General features: G+C 42.4%; 1 protein-coding gene across 1 annotated transcript in view; it reads right to left on the minus strand.

Moving 5' to 3' along the window:
- The window catches only part of LOC108795121 (Kv channel-interacting protein 1-like), a 176240-nt gene extending 162951 nt beyond the window's left edge, over positions 1 to 13289 (minus strand). Inside the window, exon 1 of the mRNA XM_018566314.1 lies at positions 12943 to 13289. Coding sequence (XP_018421816.1) covers positions 12943 to 13003 — 61 coding nt within the window. The 5' untranslated portion in view covers positions 13004 to 13289. The remainder of the gene's footprint in view (positions 1 to 12942) is intronic.
- Positions 13290 to 13814: the final 525 nt, after the last annotated feature.

Genomic DNA, 13814 nt, shown 5'->3' on the forward strand with positions numbered 1-13814 from the left:
GGGCGGGTCAGTGGACACAGAGGGGGTGGGGGAGAAGAGAGACATGGGTACAGTGACAAGTGAGAAGAGAGCCGCCCAAGAGTAGCATTAGTGGCAGCAGCGGGAGGATCACAGGGGGAGAGGTCAGGTGAGCTCTATATCCCATAGCCAGGATTAGAAGTCAAGTGAGCTCTGTACTCTATAGCTGGGATGAGAAGTCAGGTGAGCTCTGTACTCTATAGCTGGGATGGGTGGTCAGGTGAGGTCTGTACCCCATAACTGAGATGAAAAGTCAAATGAGGTCTGTACACCATAGTTGGCATGGGAGATCAGGTGGGCTTTGTACCCCATAGCTGGGATTGAAGGTCAGGTCAGTGGCAGATCCAGAGGGGAAGGGTGGCAAAAGGGAAATTTTTGCAGCGGTGTGTGGGGAAATTATCATGAATACCTAGGAGCAGCCCATCAATGAGGAGCAGGTGTGGATTGTGTGCTACAAGTGTGCCCAGGAACTGGCCCAGAGCTCCCTGCACCATGGACCAGGGTACGGGACCCAGCACCAGTCCTCTATAGATCACAGTGTCCTGCAATGCTGTTTCATGTATTGCTGAGATTTGTAGTCCTCTGTAGATGATGGTGTTTCGCGTAGCCGTATAACGTATTGCTGGGATTTGTAGTCCTCTATAGATGATGGTATTCTGCATTGGCATATAATGTATTGCTGGGATTTGTAGTCCTCTATACAGTGGCAGAACTACCAGGGTCACAGTGATTGCAGCTTTGACTGGGCCCTAGCATTTTGCCACTTAGGGGACCCTGGTAACCGCCGACATTGCAGGTTACCAGACCCCCCTTCCTTCCGTCTGTGCTCCTTCATCCTTCAGACTGCATGGATTGTGTGTTACACGATTGAACTATGATTTTGTTTGTAGGGGTGGTGGTGCTAATGAAAGACTTGCCACCGGGCAACTCGTGACCTTGCTACGCCTCTGGCTGTCACCTCTAAACATCCCCTCTTCCCTGAGCCCGGCCAGAAGTCAGCAGTGACAGCAGCAGAGATGTCAGTGTTGGGGGATCACTTGTGTTAGTGGGAAAGGGAGATGCCGCCAGACGCTGTTCCCGGTTCAAATCCTTGCACCAGCCCTGCATGGCTTCCCCATACCTGAATCACTGAATCATGGCAGGTTATTGGTTATAATCTCTACAGTGCTACATCAATGAAAGTTGGGGAGGGGGGATTATAATTTGTAACCCCACTTTCCCCAGATTCACTGGTATGGCAATGTTACTGGCTTGGCACCAAAACTTTGTCAGTCTTTCAAAGCTAACCTCGATGTTGAAAAGCCTAAAGAATTCTTCCGGATCCCCTTAATGCTTCAGTGAGTCAACGCTAACCAAGAAACAATTGGCAATGGATTCTCTTACAAGCCAGTTCTTTAAAACTTGAAGTCTGCAAAAAAATCTTATTTTTTAAAGAGGGACCTTTTTTTTTAACAGGTGTAGTTATTATTTTTTTTAAAACACATGACATACCATAAACAACACATCAAAATAAATTTACATACCATCTCACAAAACAAAATCAGTACGAAATAACAATACATACCACAACATTAGGACTAAAATCAAACAAAACTACATACATTATAAGACATAAGACCAAAGCACATTTAGCCGTGGATCTACCCCACCATGTGCAGGCCCCTCCAATGGACTCACTATATAGACAGGAAGGAATGCTCTCCTCTCCTATTCAGCCACGTCCACAGCAGCATATAAGCCCCTCTGCAACACATGCTTGGATCATTGCTCAGGGGATCCGGCGGGAGCAAGGTCTCTCCGCCAGGTCCCTCCAAGGTAAGTCCCCTGGCCGCAACCCAGTCTCCCCAAATCCGCTCAAATTTCTGTACACAGTTGCGACTCATATCGGTCAGCCTATATAGGGGAAGCATTCTTCCCAATCGTCAAAAGTCAATCGTGCATAGCCATTGTCCCACCGTGGGGGGGAGGCCAATTTCCATTTCAGGATTATTTCCCTACGAGCATAGAAAGCAACATGAAATATGAGGAGCCTTGTGGCCCTAGTCGCTTGAAGAGTGTCCTCACATCCCAACAGGAAGATCAAGGGATCCACCTCCAGCTGCAGACCAGTGACCGCGTTGACCGTAGACACCACCGAATCCCAGTAGGGTTTGAGCTTGCAGCATGACCATACCATGTGAAAAAACGTGCCCATGTCCACCGCACACTGGGCGCAATGCCCATCAGCCCCAGGGTATATCCTAGCCAATCTAGCTGGGGTGCAGTATGCTCTATGCAGGAATTTCAGCTGGATAAACCGTTCCCTGGGAGAAATCACCGTGGTCACATAAGCCTGGACAACCGATTCCCAACTGTCCTCCGTCAAGAGGGGGATATCCTCCCTCCACTTCCCAGATAGGGCCACAAGCGGGGGTCCTCCCCCACAGGTCAGACGGAGGTAGAGAGAGGATAAAGGTTTGTGTATCCTGTCTGTCATCAGGAAACTCTCAATCTGGTCGGAGTTCACCGTCACAGGGGCAGGGAACTGGGCTCTGTACGCATGCTGCAACTGCAGATATGGGAAGCGCATAGTCGGGGGTAATTTGTACTCAGCCTGGAGCCTGGCAAAGTCCAACAGCGGACCCCCCGGCATAAAATGCTTGACCAGCGTTATCCTGTGGCGGGCCCAAACCTGAGGATCGGGAATAGAGTGGCCCATATGAAAGTAGTCAGTATGCCATCTAGAGTTTCAAAGAAGGAATTAGGGATCAGGACCGGAGTGTTCCGGAAACAGTAGAGGAACTTGGGAAGGAATATCATTTTTATTAAATTAATTCTACCCACTGGTGTAAGGGGGAGAGTTCGCCAGGCCGCGCATTTCGCCCTCAGGAGTCTAAGTATAGGGTACAAATTGTCTTCTAGGAAGCGAGCAGGGTCAGAGGCTATCCACAGGCCCAGGTACTTGAACTCAGCGACCCGCACAAGGGGAGACCAGGATTAGGCAGGGCAGGGGCTGAACCCAATGGGAATAGCAGGAACTTCTCTCAGTTCACCCGGAGGCCAGAGTTGGAACTGAACTTGTCTATGATCCCCAAAGCCGATGACAGGGAGGGGCCAACATCCGGTTGGAATTGGGTTTTGTTCCTACCTGGAGATCCGATGAATTCTAATCCCCCCTCCTTATGTTTGCACAACTGCTTGTGTGGTCCGATCCCTGACCGTATTTGTACAAAAAAGGGGGGGGTTAACTCATCACAAGATGACGGGTTGGTAGTGGTCAATTTAAGGATCCGGACAAGTCAGTTGGTTACATGAAAAATTTAATTTTATTGAAAAAAGACATGCAAGATAACATATTTGACTAACAATTCCACCATAAAAACTGTTAAAAATACAGACACTAATAAATTAAATGTGGATCGATCCTCATTCACTTCTATCATTAATTTCACCGTAAGGGGTAAATAGCCGGTGTAATTTCCACGTTGCTACTTATCTCTCCATGAAATGGCCCATGTATATATCGATTAACATGGGCTGTCTAGATGAAGCTATATCCCAGGGTATGGGCAATCAAAAGGAAAAACATTCTTGTAATTTCATATTGTGAATTAAAGAAGAGGGTCAAATTGGATTTGAAATGGTAACCTAGGCTTTGTACACTTGAAATCAAATTGTATAATGTACTTAGACGCTGATACTTGTTGATAAGGTTGATCCTATGTGGCCATTTCCTAGATTAATGAAATATATCCTCAGATGTTTTCAGTTCCTTTCCCTCTATCAATTTGTTTTTTTTTAGAGATTCCTTTGATAGGTGTTTAGCTGTGGGGTTAGGTTTTCCTTGGTTTAGTATTGGCTTGAATTTAGCCGTGTGTACACTTAACCCCTTTCCTCCTTCTTAGCCTTGGGATATCGTAGTGGGAACACCGGGATATAATCGAATTGTCTGCTCAGACCGAGGGGGGAGGGGGGGGATATTTTCCCATGGACAGACTATTACTGGACTGTCTTCTATGTCACGCCTGACTTTAACCTTCTCTCTCTCAGTAATATTGGATTTTGAGTGTAGAGGGTATAAGACTTCACTTCAGAGTGGTATTCAGACACCGTCCTTAACGGACATAGAAAACGTTTGCTGAAGTTTTCTTATAGTCCGGGCGGTTTGAAGACTTTTTCCTTCCTTTGGAGTCCAGTGATCCGTTTGCATGTATCTATGTCTTGTTATTTCCTCCAGGGGATGGTTGTTGGTGGCTAATCACCGATAATGGATTTAAGGGATGTTGCCACTTAAGGGATATTTGGATCATATCCTGGATATCCTAGGTGTAGTCTGTCCGCTGTTGAGAAACCAGCGCAAATAGCCCGGGCGAAATGGGGCAACTCTGTCTCGTGCCCCGGCCCAAGCCAAAGGGCCGCAACAGCACATTGTTGATTTACACTCTAGCAGTCGAGGAAGAATAGAGAAGCTGAACCCAGGTTACAAATCTGTGGCCAAACCTGAATCTGCAGAGTACAACAAGAAGGTAAGAGGCCATTCAACAGAGTCGAATGCCTTTTCAACGTCTAGGGCTGCCACCGCCTCTTGCCCCCGCGAGTCCCTGAGCCTATCCACATTGGTGAAGAGACGTCGCAAGTTGACGTCCGTTCCCCTCCCGGGCATAAACCCCGTCTGGTAAAGAGGGACCTTTTGATGGTTTCAGAATCCTTGACCTTCCTTACCTCTATTTGAACCAATCAAGTCTATCTATCTGTGGTTTCTGACTCTTAATGCTGCCTTTTTTTATAGCTAATAGACATGGAATCCAGGAAAAAAAGCTTGTTTTGTTTTGGATGTTTCGTTATTTAGTTTTTTCGGGATTCAGGTCTGAAAGTCCAATTTGTTTCGACATTCGAAATCAGATGCATCCAAATTTTCGTTAATTTTGGATGAATTAAATGATAATTACAAACAAAAATTTGTTGCTTAAAAGTGATATTAAATGTAATGTTTGTTTCTTTTTTACTTTTGACAGTCCACAGGAACAATAAAAAATGCGTGGGGTCCCCCCTACCAATTCATACCAGACCCTTTAGGTCTGGTAGAAATTTTAAGGGTGACCCCCCACCGCCAAAAAAAGGAAAAAAAATGGGGTCACCCCTAAAATCCCATACCAGACCCTTAATTCGGGCAACTATTTTATATTGCATTAGCCAAGTTCTTCCTCAGGTCCGCTCCTCTGTTTCTGCCCACTGAATGAGTGAATGAGTAAGGTGTAGTTGAAAATCCTAAAGAAGTTGTTGAGGATTTATGAGATATTTGTGTTCTTTGCTTCTTCCGGATCCCCTTAATGCTTCAGGCAGCAATGTTCTGATTGAAAGGACATGTCTCAACTTTGTCAACACCTACCCATGTACTCATTCACTAAAGAGTTAAATGAAATGTAAATAAAGACACAACACCTTAGAAAAAAATCCTTTAATTGTTTACATCGGCAGCCAGTGGCGGGTGTTTTTTTTTGTTTTTTTTTCATCGGTTGGTGGAGCTGAAATTACATTGTGGGACTTTTTCTTGTTGCCAAAAACTTGTCTTTTTGTTTAATTAAAGCATCTTTTTCTAAGGTACTGTGTGTTTATTTACATTTTATTTACAACAACCCCTTACTCATTCACAAGGGGGGGGTGGCATCTGGGTGCCCTCTTTATGAAAAGGGGTACCCAGGTGCAGATGACCCCCTACCCGCACACCCCCACAACCACCTGGCTAGGGATGTGGGGGAAGAGGCCCTTGTCCTCATCAGCATGGGGATAAGGTGCTTTTCCAGGGGGTCCTAAAGACACTGGTATGAATAGTCGGGGGAACCACACGCTTTTATTAAAATTATTATTTCTGTGGACTGTTTAACACTTTTGTGTATTCTGTGACAGCTGTGAGATTCTTTCTTTACATTCGGGATCGAAATGTCAGCAAAGCAGAAGAAGCTCTTACAATATAAGGGCCTGTTCACACCATATGCAGTTGTGATGCAGTCCGTTTATTTTAACTGCTGCAGTCAAAATACATCCCAATGCTTTCCTATGGGCTTTCTTGTGCCTAATTCACACCATTGCAGTCCGTTCAGATGCCGTCAGAAAAAGTACTGCTTGTCCTATTTTACCTGCATCTAACTGCACTAAACGCATCAAAACGCAGTGCAAACACACTAAAACGCAAAGGAACACATAAAAAAAACAAAATTGATTGTGACATCATCCAGGGACATGCAGGGGAAAAAAACGCATCGCACACGCGTCAAAACGGATCGCAATGGAACTGCGCAGATGCACGCAGTTGTAATGCAGTTTCTGGTGTGAACTAACCCTCACACAAAGCTCTCAGCTTCTTTCTTTCTTTACATTTTGTAACAATATTCTTAAACTTTGTGTACATTTGGGATACAAGTCCAGAATGTCAATAAAGAGCAGAGAAGCCGGAGATAAATAAATGACACATAGCTCTCCCGCTTCTTTGTTTCTATACAAATGAAATTCAGATGTATACGTCAACATATGGATACGTTCAGATTGTACATACTTCTTATCTTGTTTAAGGGCTAAGGCCTCATTCACACACAACGCAAGAGCAAAATTGTATATTGCGTATATACGCATCTATGCGCGTATATACGAGCGTATGTGCGTATATGCGTGCACTATTTGCATTCCCAGAATGCATCAATCCTAATAGAAATGTTAATGAACTGTACGCACACTCGCTCGTATACACGCGCAAACATGTGTATGAGCACAAAAACAAAAGATCAAAGACTAAACCGATATGGCTAAGCCCTCGTTCACACCTGAACGTTTTGTAGCGCGTTCTACGCTCGACGAACGCTCTACAAAACGCTCAAACATCTAAATCCCATTGTATTCAATAGGTCTGGTTCACACCTTGGCGTATTTCAGCCCGTCCCTAACGCGCTACAAAACGGCCCATGCCTGAAAAGGTACATGTACTACTTTGGGCCGTTTTTGTTGCGCGTTTCCATTGGGATACAGCCAAGTAGCCCTCGGAAACGCGCGTTTGTCGCGCGATTTTTTTTAACCGCAGATCGCGGGGGAAAAAACGCGCGACAACCGCGCGACAGACGCGCATATGCAATACGCCTAGGTGTGAACCAGGGCTAAATAAAAATGTAAAACTACATGTTAAGGCAAAGAGAATGGAAAGGGAGGGTACTAGAAACGGATCCTAACAATATAACATTGCAGGAGGGCCTGCATAAAATAGGGGAGTGGGCAATAGTATGGCAGATGAGGTTTAATGTCGATAAATGCAAAGTAATGTACTTTGGACATAAAAATAAACAAATAGGCTATACAATCATGGGTATGCCGCTAGGGAAGTCAGAAATAGAAAAAGATTTGGGGGTCATGGTAGACCACAAACTGAATGGTAGCTTGCAGTGCCAAGCTGCGGTAAACAAAGCTAGCAGGGTCTTGTCCTGTATTAAGAAGGGGATGTATTGCAGGGACAAGTCTATAATTGTGCCTCTATATAGATCGTTGGTTCGGCCACATTTGGAGTACGCGGTCCAGTTTTGGTCGCCGGTACTGAGAAGGGATGTCCTTGAACTGGAGAGAGTCCAGCGGAGGGCAACAAAACTAATTAGGGGAATGGAGGACCAGAGCTATGAAACAAGGCTTCTGACCTTAAACATGTTTACGCTGGAATTAAGGAGATTAAGGGGGGATATGATTTTCATGTACAAGATGTTCAATGGTGACAGCAACATTGGCAACAAACTGTTTGAGATTAACTCAATTACAAAGACTAGAGGCCACCACCTAAAGTTGGTGGAGAAAAAATTCCAGCACAATGGGCGAAGAGGGTTCTTTACAGTAAGAGCGGTTAAGGTCTGGAACTCACTGCCATCGGTGAGTGTAGATTTGTTCAAGAAACGTTTGGACAATTTCTTGAGGGTCCGTAATATCCAGGGATACCAGTATCCCTAAGAATGAGATGATGCGTGGACCTATATGTGTTGGAATTGATGGACGTACGTCTTTATTCAACCCCAAATACTATGTAACTATGTAGATCATTAAATGTAAACCTTCCTTGTTTTGGTCCTTTTTTGAGGCCTGATTTATCAAAGAAGTTGAGAATCTTTACACAGCGCATTGTGTGAATGTATTGATTTAAATTTTTCAATCAGGTCAACAGTAAATCTTTGTTTGCCTATTTCATCTGCACACGATTTAGTATTCAAAATAGATATAAAATAGTTTTTCACATATTGTTTGAAGATTCCCAACTCCTTTAGAAAATCAGCCTGTGTCTTTGTAAAATTACTAAAACTGAGAGAATTGTGCCATCTGGGGGTATCATGAAGACTTTGTTTCCTCCTGTTTGGCAAATATGCACTGGGTGAGAGGATGAATTTGAATCATTTCATTTAACCTTGTTAACTATGTAACCCCTGAAGGGGGCCCTGATTCATCAAACTATCAAGTAATATTGCTATCAAGTTATATCACTATTTATGATCTGTCACTATCTCTCATTGTACAAAATCTTCAAATGGATGTTACATAGGCTAATATTTCTGTAAATAATGTATTATCTAACTAATGTCACTATATATAATCTGTCACACCAACTCATGTAAATGTATATAATATCACGTCATCTCCTGTCACTGTATGTAATCTGTCAGTGACTATACAATATTATTTTATATTTATCATTTGCGTATTAGGACCACTAATGAAAGAATAGGAATCTGAATACAATTTCTGCTTTTTTTAGGCTATTGGTGATAAAAAAAATCTTAAAATAAGCCTTTTAATGTCAGTTTCAAAACAAGTGTTACTATATATTTAAAGTGCTAATTTGTCCTGTTTATCCTGAGAGTACCGGATCAGTGAAGGTCACCAATAGGACACCTAGAAAGCAATTGTTTTCTATGTGTCGCATTCACTCATTACATTTAGGGTGTGATGAGCGGGGCACTACGATAAAAAGAATACGAACATGCTGCATTTTATCACAAAACAATAGATCCCACCGCAGGTCGCCACGCGGCATTGCAGTGGACTGTGCTGCCATGCGGGAAACTGAATAGGGTTGCCACCTGTCCGGGATTCACCTGGACAGTCTGGGTTTGGAATCCTGTGCCTGGGTGCAAGCCCACCAGTACTATGTAATAGGCACAGCCTATAGTCACTGCTGTTTAGAGAACAATTTTTTCCGCTGCAGCCCTGCAGAGGGGGGTGTTAAAAAAGAATCCCCCCAGTGTCAAATATACTAGGTATGCCACTGCTCTACATCATGTGCTTTGCCAATCCGACATAGTCCTATGACTGAAGCAGATGTACCACACATATACTGTATATAGACACATACACACACCTCCTGCCTGAATTATTTTAAATCCTAGGTAGTGCATATTGTTCACACCTTCAAGTGACAGCCTCAGCTATCCTCGAGATACAGGTATATGGAAATGATGACTTCAAATAAGATATTGGAACTTTACCCCATACATATTAAGCTCCCCACCATTGATCAACAAGAATGTCCATTATATTGATGGTCTACTATTAAGATGTGGAAGCTTCTGGCTTAAGTAGTATTACACATTACAGAACACTAGGTTTCAGGGCTCCGAGGACACTTTGGAAGATCACTGACGCTGTAAGCAGGCACCTGGAGGTATTTGTTATACCACCCCAGAGGCAAATTACTATGCTCTAATTACATTTACAATGACCAAACAGTACCATTAACAAGAATTAGCATCTTGTATGTATATATATTAAGCTGAAATTTAGATTGTAAGCTCTCAGGGGCGTGGCCCTCCTTACCATCTTGTTGTGAATTGTATTGTGTTTGTAATGTCTTCCTTATATTGTAAAGCGCTGCGCAAACTGTTGACGCTATATAAATCCTGTATAATAATAATAATAAAATAGGATGTTACTTACAAATAGTTATTTTAATGTGATCACTATACAAGACCTTATCTTATTTAAGAGAAAGTATGAAATGGTTAAAGTGATAGTAAACTCAAGAGTTAAATCTTAAAAATGCATTTAATTACCTTATCTAGTAACAAAAATGTACCTCTTGTGTGTATCACTCAGCTGTAGATCCTCTAATCATCTCTGAATTTATGCTGACACTGTTCTTCCTTCTGGAGGGCTACTTTTGTTCCCCATGGTCCCTATGTGTGCTGTAAAATACCACTGCAAGCAAGAAGCCCCAATGGATCACAAATTGATCACAAAGGTGGTCTTGGAGGTGTGTTTGGGGTCAAAGGTTGACATTATAGTCCATCACAGGGACCAGAGTGAACAAAAGTAGCCACCCTCCAGAGGGAAGGACAATGTCAGCATGAATTCAGAGGATTTGAGGATCCACAGCCGAGTGATATACAAGTAAAATACATTTTTATTAATAGTTGAGGTACTTGAATGCATTTTTAGGATTTAACCCCTGAGTTTTGTGTCACTTGTCAGTTTTTGCCACCTGTATCCAATTGGGGAGATTTCCCTTCACTTTCTGTCCAATAGACACGATAGAAAATGAGAGAGAATCTATCCAAAGTGAGAAAAATCGTTAAGCTGCCCATACAACTGACGATTATAGTCCGATAATAGCCGGTGATACCGCGATCATACGATAATCGTAAGGTGTATGGGCAGCGTGCGACCGCATTTACTGTACGGTCACACGACTTTCGCTAGAAAACCCGCTGAAAACCATAAGCTTTTCGGCGGGTTGGTAGCGCGATCGCAAGACGATGGCCGCACGGGCCGAGGTGCGCAAGCGCACACTGCCTGCTCATCATTGCAATCATTTGTAAGCCCTCCCCTCAGTGGGGAGGACTTGCGATGATCGCAAGTATGATCTGCCTGTCCAAGATGGGAAAGTCGTGCGATGGTTGTAAGGTGTATGGCCACCTTTAGACAGTTCTCATTTAAACAGGTGTCCGCATGAAGACTTCCCCTCTGTTAAAATTGTAACTTCCCAACACTTTCACACCTGGCGGAAAAAAAAAATCAAAACCTGACAAACCCCTCACCACTCTATCAGAAATTAAAAAAAACATGTTGGCTTCATAGTTTAAGCAGAAAAAACAACTGTGAATACGGTTATGTATTTGTTAAAAATAAAAAAAATAAATGCAATCCGTGTAAATACCTGCATTTAACTTTAAAAGCACTCAGAGGGAGTGCTTTTAAAGAGTGAGAGGGAGGGGCAGGGAAGGAACAGGGAGGACGGGGAGGAAGGGGACCTAAGGGTCAATCAGGTTTCCTGCATTTGCATGTACTGACAAGGAACACGCTGACAGGAGCAGAGAGGTCATGTGACCTAGATGTGTTACTAAAAAAAGATCAGGTCCCCAGAGCTGGCCGTGGCATGTGGTAGGACTGTGTAAATCTCAGGACTGGATGAACAGAAATGCAAATTCTTTGGCAAGTAAAAGAGCTCTTATATATATTTCAACTAGTTGTTTGCCTGGAGTCCAGCGTTACATTTCATTCATGTTTACAATACAGTTGTAGATACCTGAGTGCACCATTTCAGATAAGTATCAAAACAGGTTTTTCTCAGAAAAGCAAATGAATAGTTAGTGTGTGGCCCTTCATCTGTAATCATACATGCATTGTTACCCAAGGTGCTTTGTTATTTTAAATGTATATTCATCCTAAGTATGTCATTTGAATAAATGTATCATCATTCCTAGAATTATCCTTACTCATAAAACAGTACAATTAGCACACAATATTGCTGAACTAATTACTTGTGTGTAAGTTTTAGATAGTCTTAGCTGGTAATTTCTTTTTTTTTGTGACTGTACAACCATGAATCAAATACACATAGTGTAGTTTTCTCTAGCCTCAGTTTAGGTTTTTGACAAGGAGTCCATCTGAGTATTGTAACCTCTGGAGAATTTTCCACAATGTTATCAACTAGTCATTCTTTGACCTGAGAAGGCTTCAACAGTTACTGGAAAACTAAGCTCAACATTTTTTCTGTCACGGTGAAAATATAATTAAGTAATTGATAAACAGCCAACCAGACGTAATTAAAAGACTGCAAGAATCAGCACTACTTTGGATAGGATTGTGTATATTATATGTTGCTTACATGCCAATTAAAAGGAAAGAAAATTAATGTAAATATCTATATATATATATATATAATCACGTTACCTTATCACAAGCCTGTTTTGTAGTGATTAGATGTAAACACATACTTCTAAGCCAAATGTAGCTCTTCCAGTCTTAATAGACATATAGACACAAAGGAATCATTACCTAATTACAATAAATCAAGACATAAGAGCAAAATTCTATTCTAACGGTTTCAAGCTTAAATCCAGCTTTCATGTATTTGTTGCATTCATGTGAACTGGTGTTGTTTTTTTGAGTAACGAGATGCTTGCAGTGCTCGGTATTCTGAATAAAAAAAATAGCAGAACAACAATATTTTTTTTTTCACACTGGATAAGAACGCAGAAGGGGGAGCATGATTTAGGAAACAGGATGTGATGTAGGTACAGAGACATCTTCATCCCTTATATAAACCTAAAACACCTCACCTACTTTCCCTGTCCAATTCCTGATATCTCCATCATGTTTTTGCAAGTCGACATGTTCAATTCAATCTGGCTTGGCACATGGCAATTTTGTGGCTGCTCTGTCACATCTTACACTGTGTAATCCTGGTGAGTTGTGGGTTTGTGTGAAGCTATATTGGATTGAATTTATACATTTGCACTGACTGTGTCAACAACAAATGAGAGCCCGGAGCTAGTTGGGGGAGAACAGGGAGAGGAAACCTGTTCTTCCTCAGATGTACATCCACGACGATTGTCAGCCACTTGAGCAGCTTCTCACCCCCAGTTATAAAGATGCTTTCATAGAGAATGAATTGGAAGTCAGAGAACCAAAACAAGGAAGCAATCTTACCTTTAGAGGATCTTCTTTGCTTGGTCTGCAAAGAGGAGAACGTGCCCATCACTGCACCCATTTTGGAAAATAAGATTCTTGTGTGACTTTTTCTATTAAAAAAATCCCTCTTCAATAAACATCCGTTTGGACTGACTACTCCAGGAGAAAGAAGCACTGCAGCCTTCAGCAAGCGTTGTGCTGTGAGCTGTGCTCTCCCCCTCGCCTTCTCGGTTTCAGTCAACACACACACACACACTCACACACACACTGACTGAAAGGCTTCACGATTATTATTCAAAACATCTCCCCATCAAAATAGAAATGCTGGTGGAGTCCCTCAGACCAGAGCTGGAAGAGCATAGCATTAAAATGTATATAGGAAGCTGACAAATAAACCCAGGCTATTTTTTCTCTCTTTCTCTCTCTCCTGCTCGCTCATGGCTCCCATAACTAAGAAACGCAGCCAACAGATTTCTTCCAGAATACTGATCATAATTCTCTGAAAACATGGAGAGGAGCTGCTGGGGTAAATAATATGTTTAATACAACTGGTGGCAACAGAAGCAGCTGAAATCAATGGGAGAAGTGTCACGTTTAAATATGAGGACAGGAAATGACAATCTTGGAGCATTATATATTGCAGTTTTCATTTATTTTTAAACAAGAGTTTGTTTACAGTCTAGACACGTATTAATCCATATTATGACCTTGCTAAATATAAACATGAATAATATGTTTACTAGCTATCCCCTTATATTTGTAAGGTAAACATCATCCATATGTATATGGTTATAAATCAGAGGTCACATTCCTGCATGTTTACCAGCATGCTAGCCAATGAACAAAAAAATTGCAAATGCAGGGGCCACGCATGTTCAGCCCTCAGTTGT

This window comes from Nanorana parkeri, unplaced genomic scaffold (assembly GCF_000935625.1).
Source record: "Nanorana parkeri isolate BGI_ZX_2015 unplaced genomic scaffold, ASM93562v1 scaffold936, whole genome shotgun sequence".
Taxonomy (NCBI): domain Eukaryota; kingdom Metazoa; phylum Chordata; class Amphibia; order Anura; family Dicroglossidae; genus Nanorana; species Nanorana parkeri.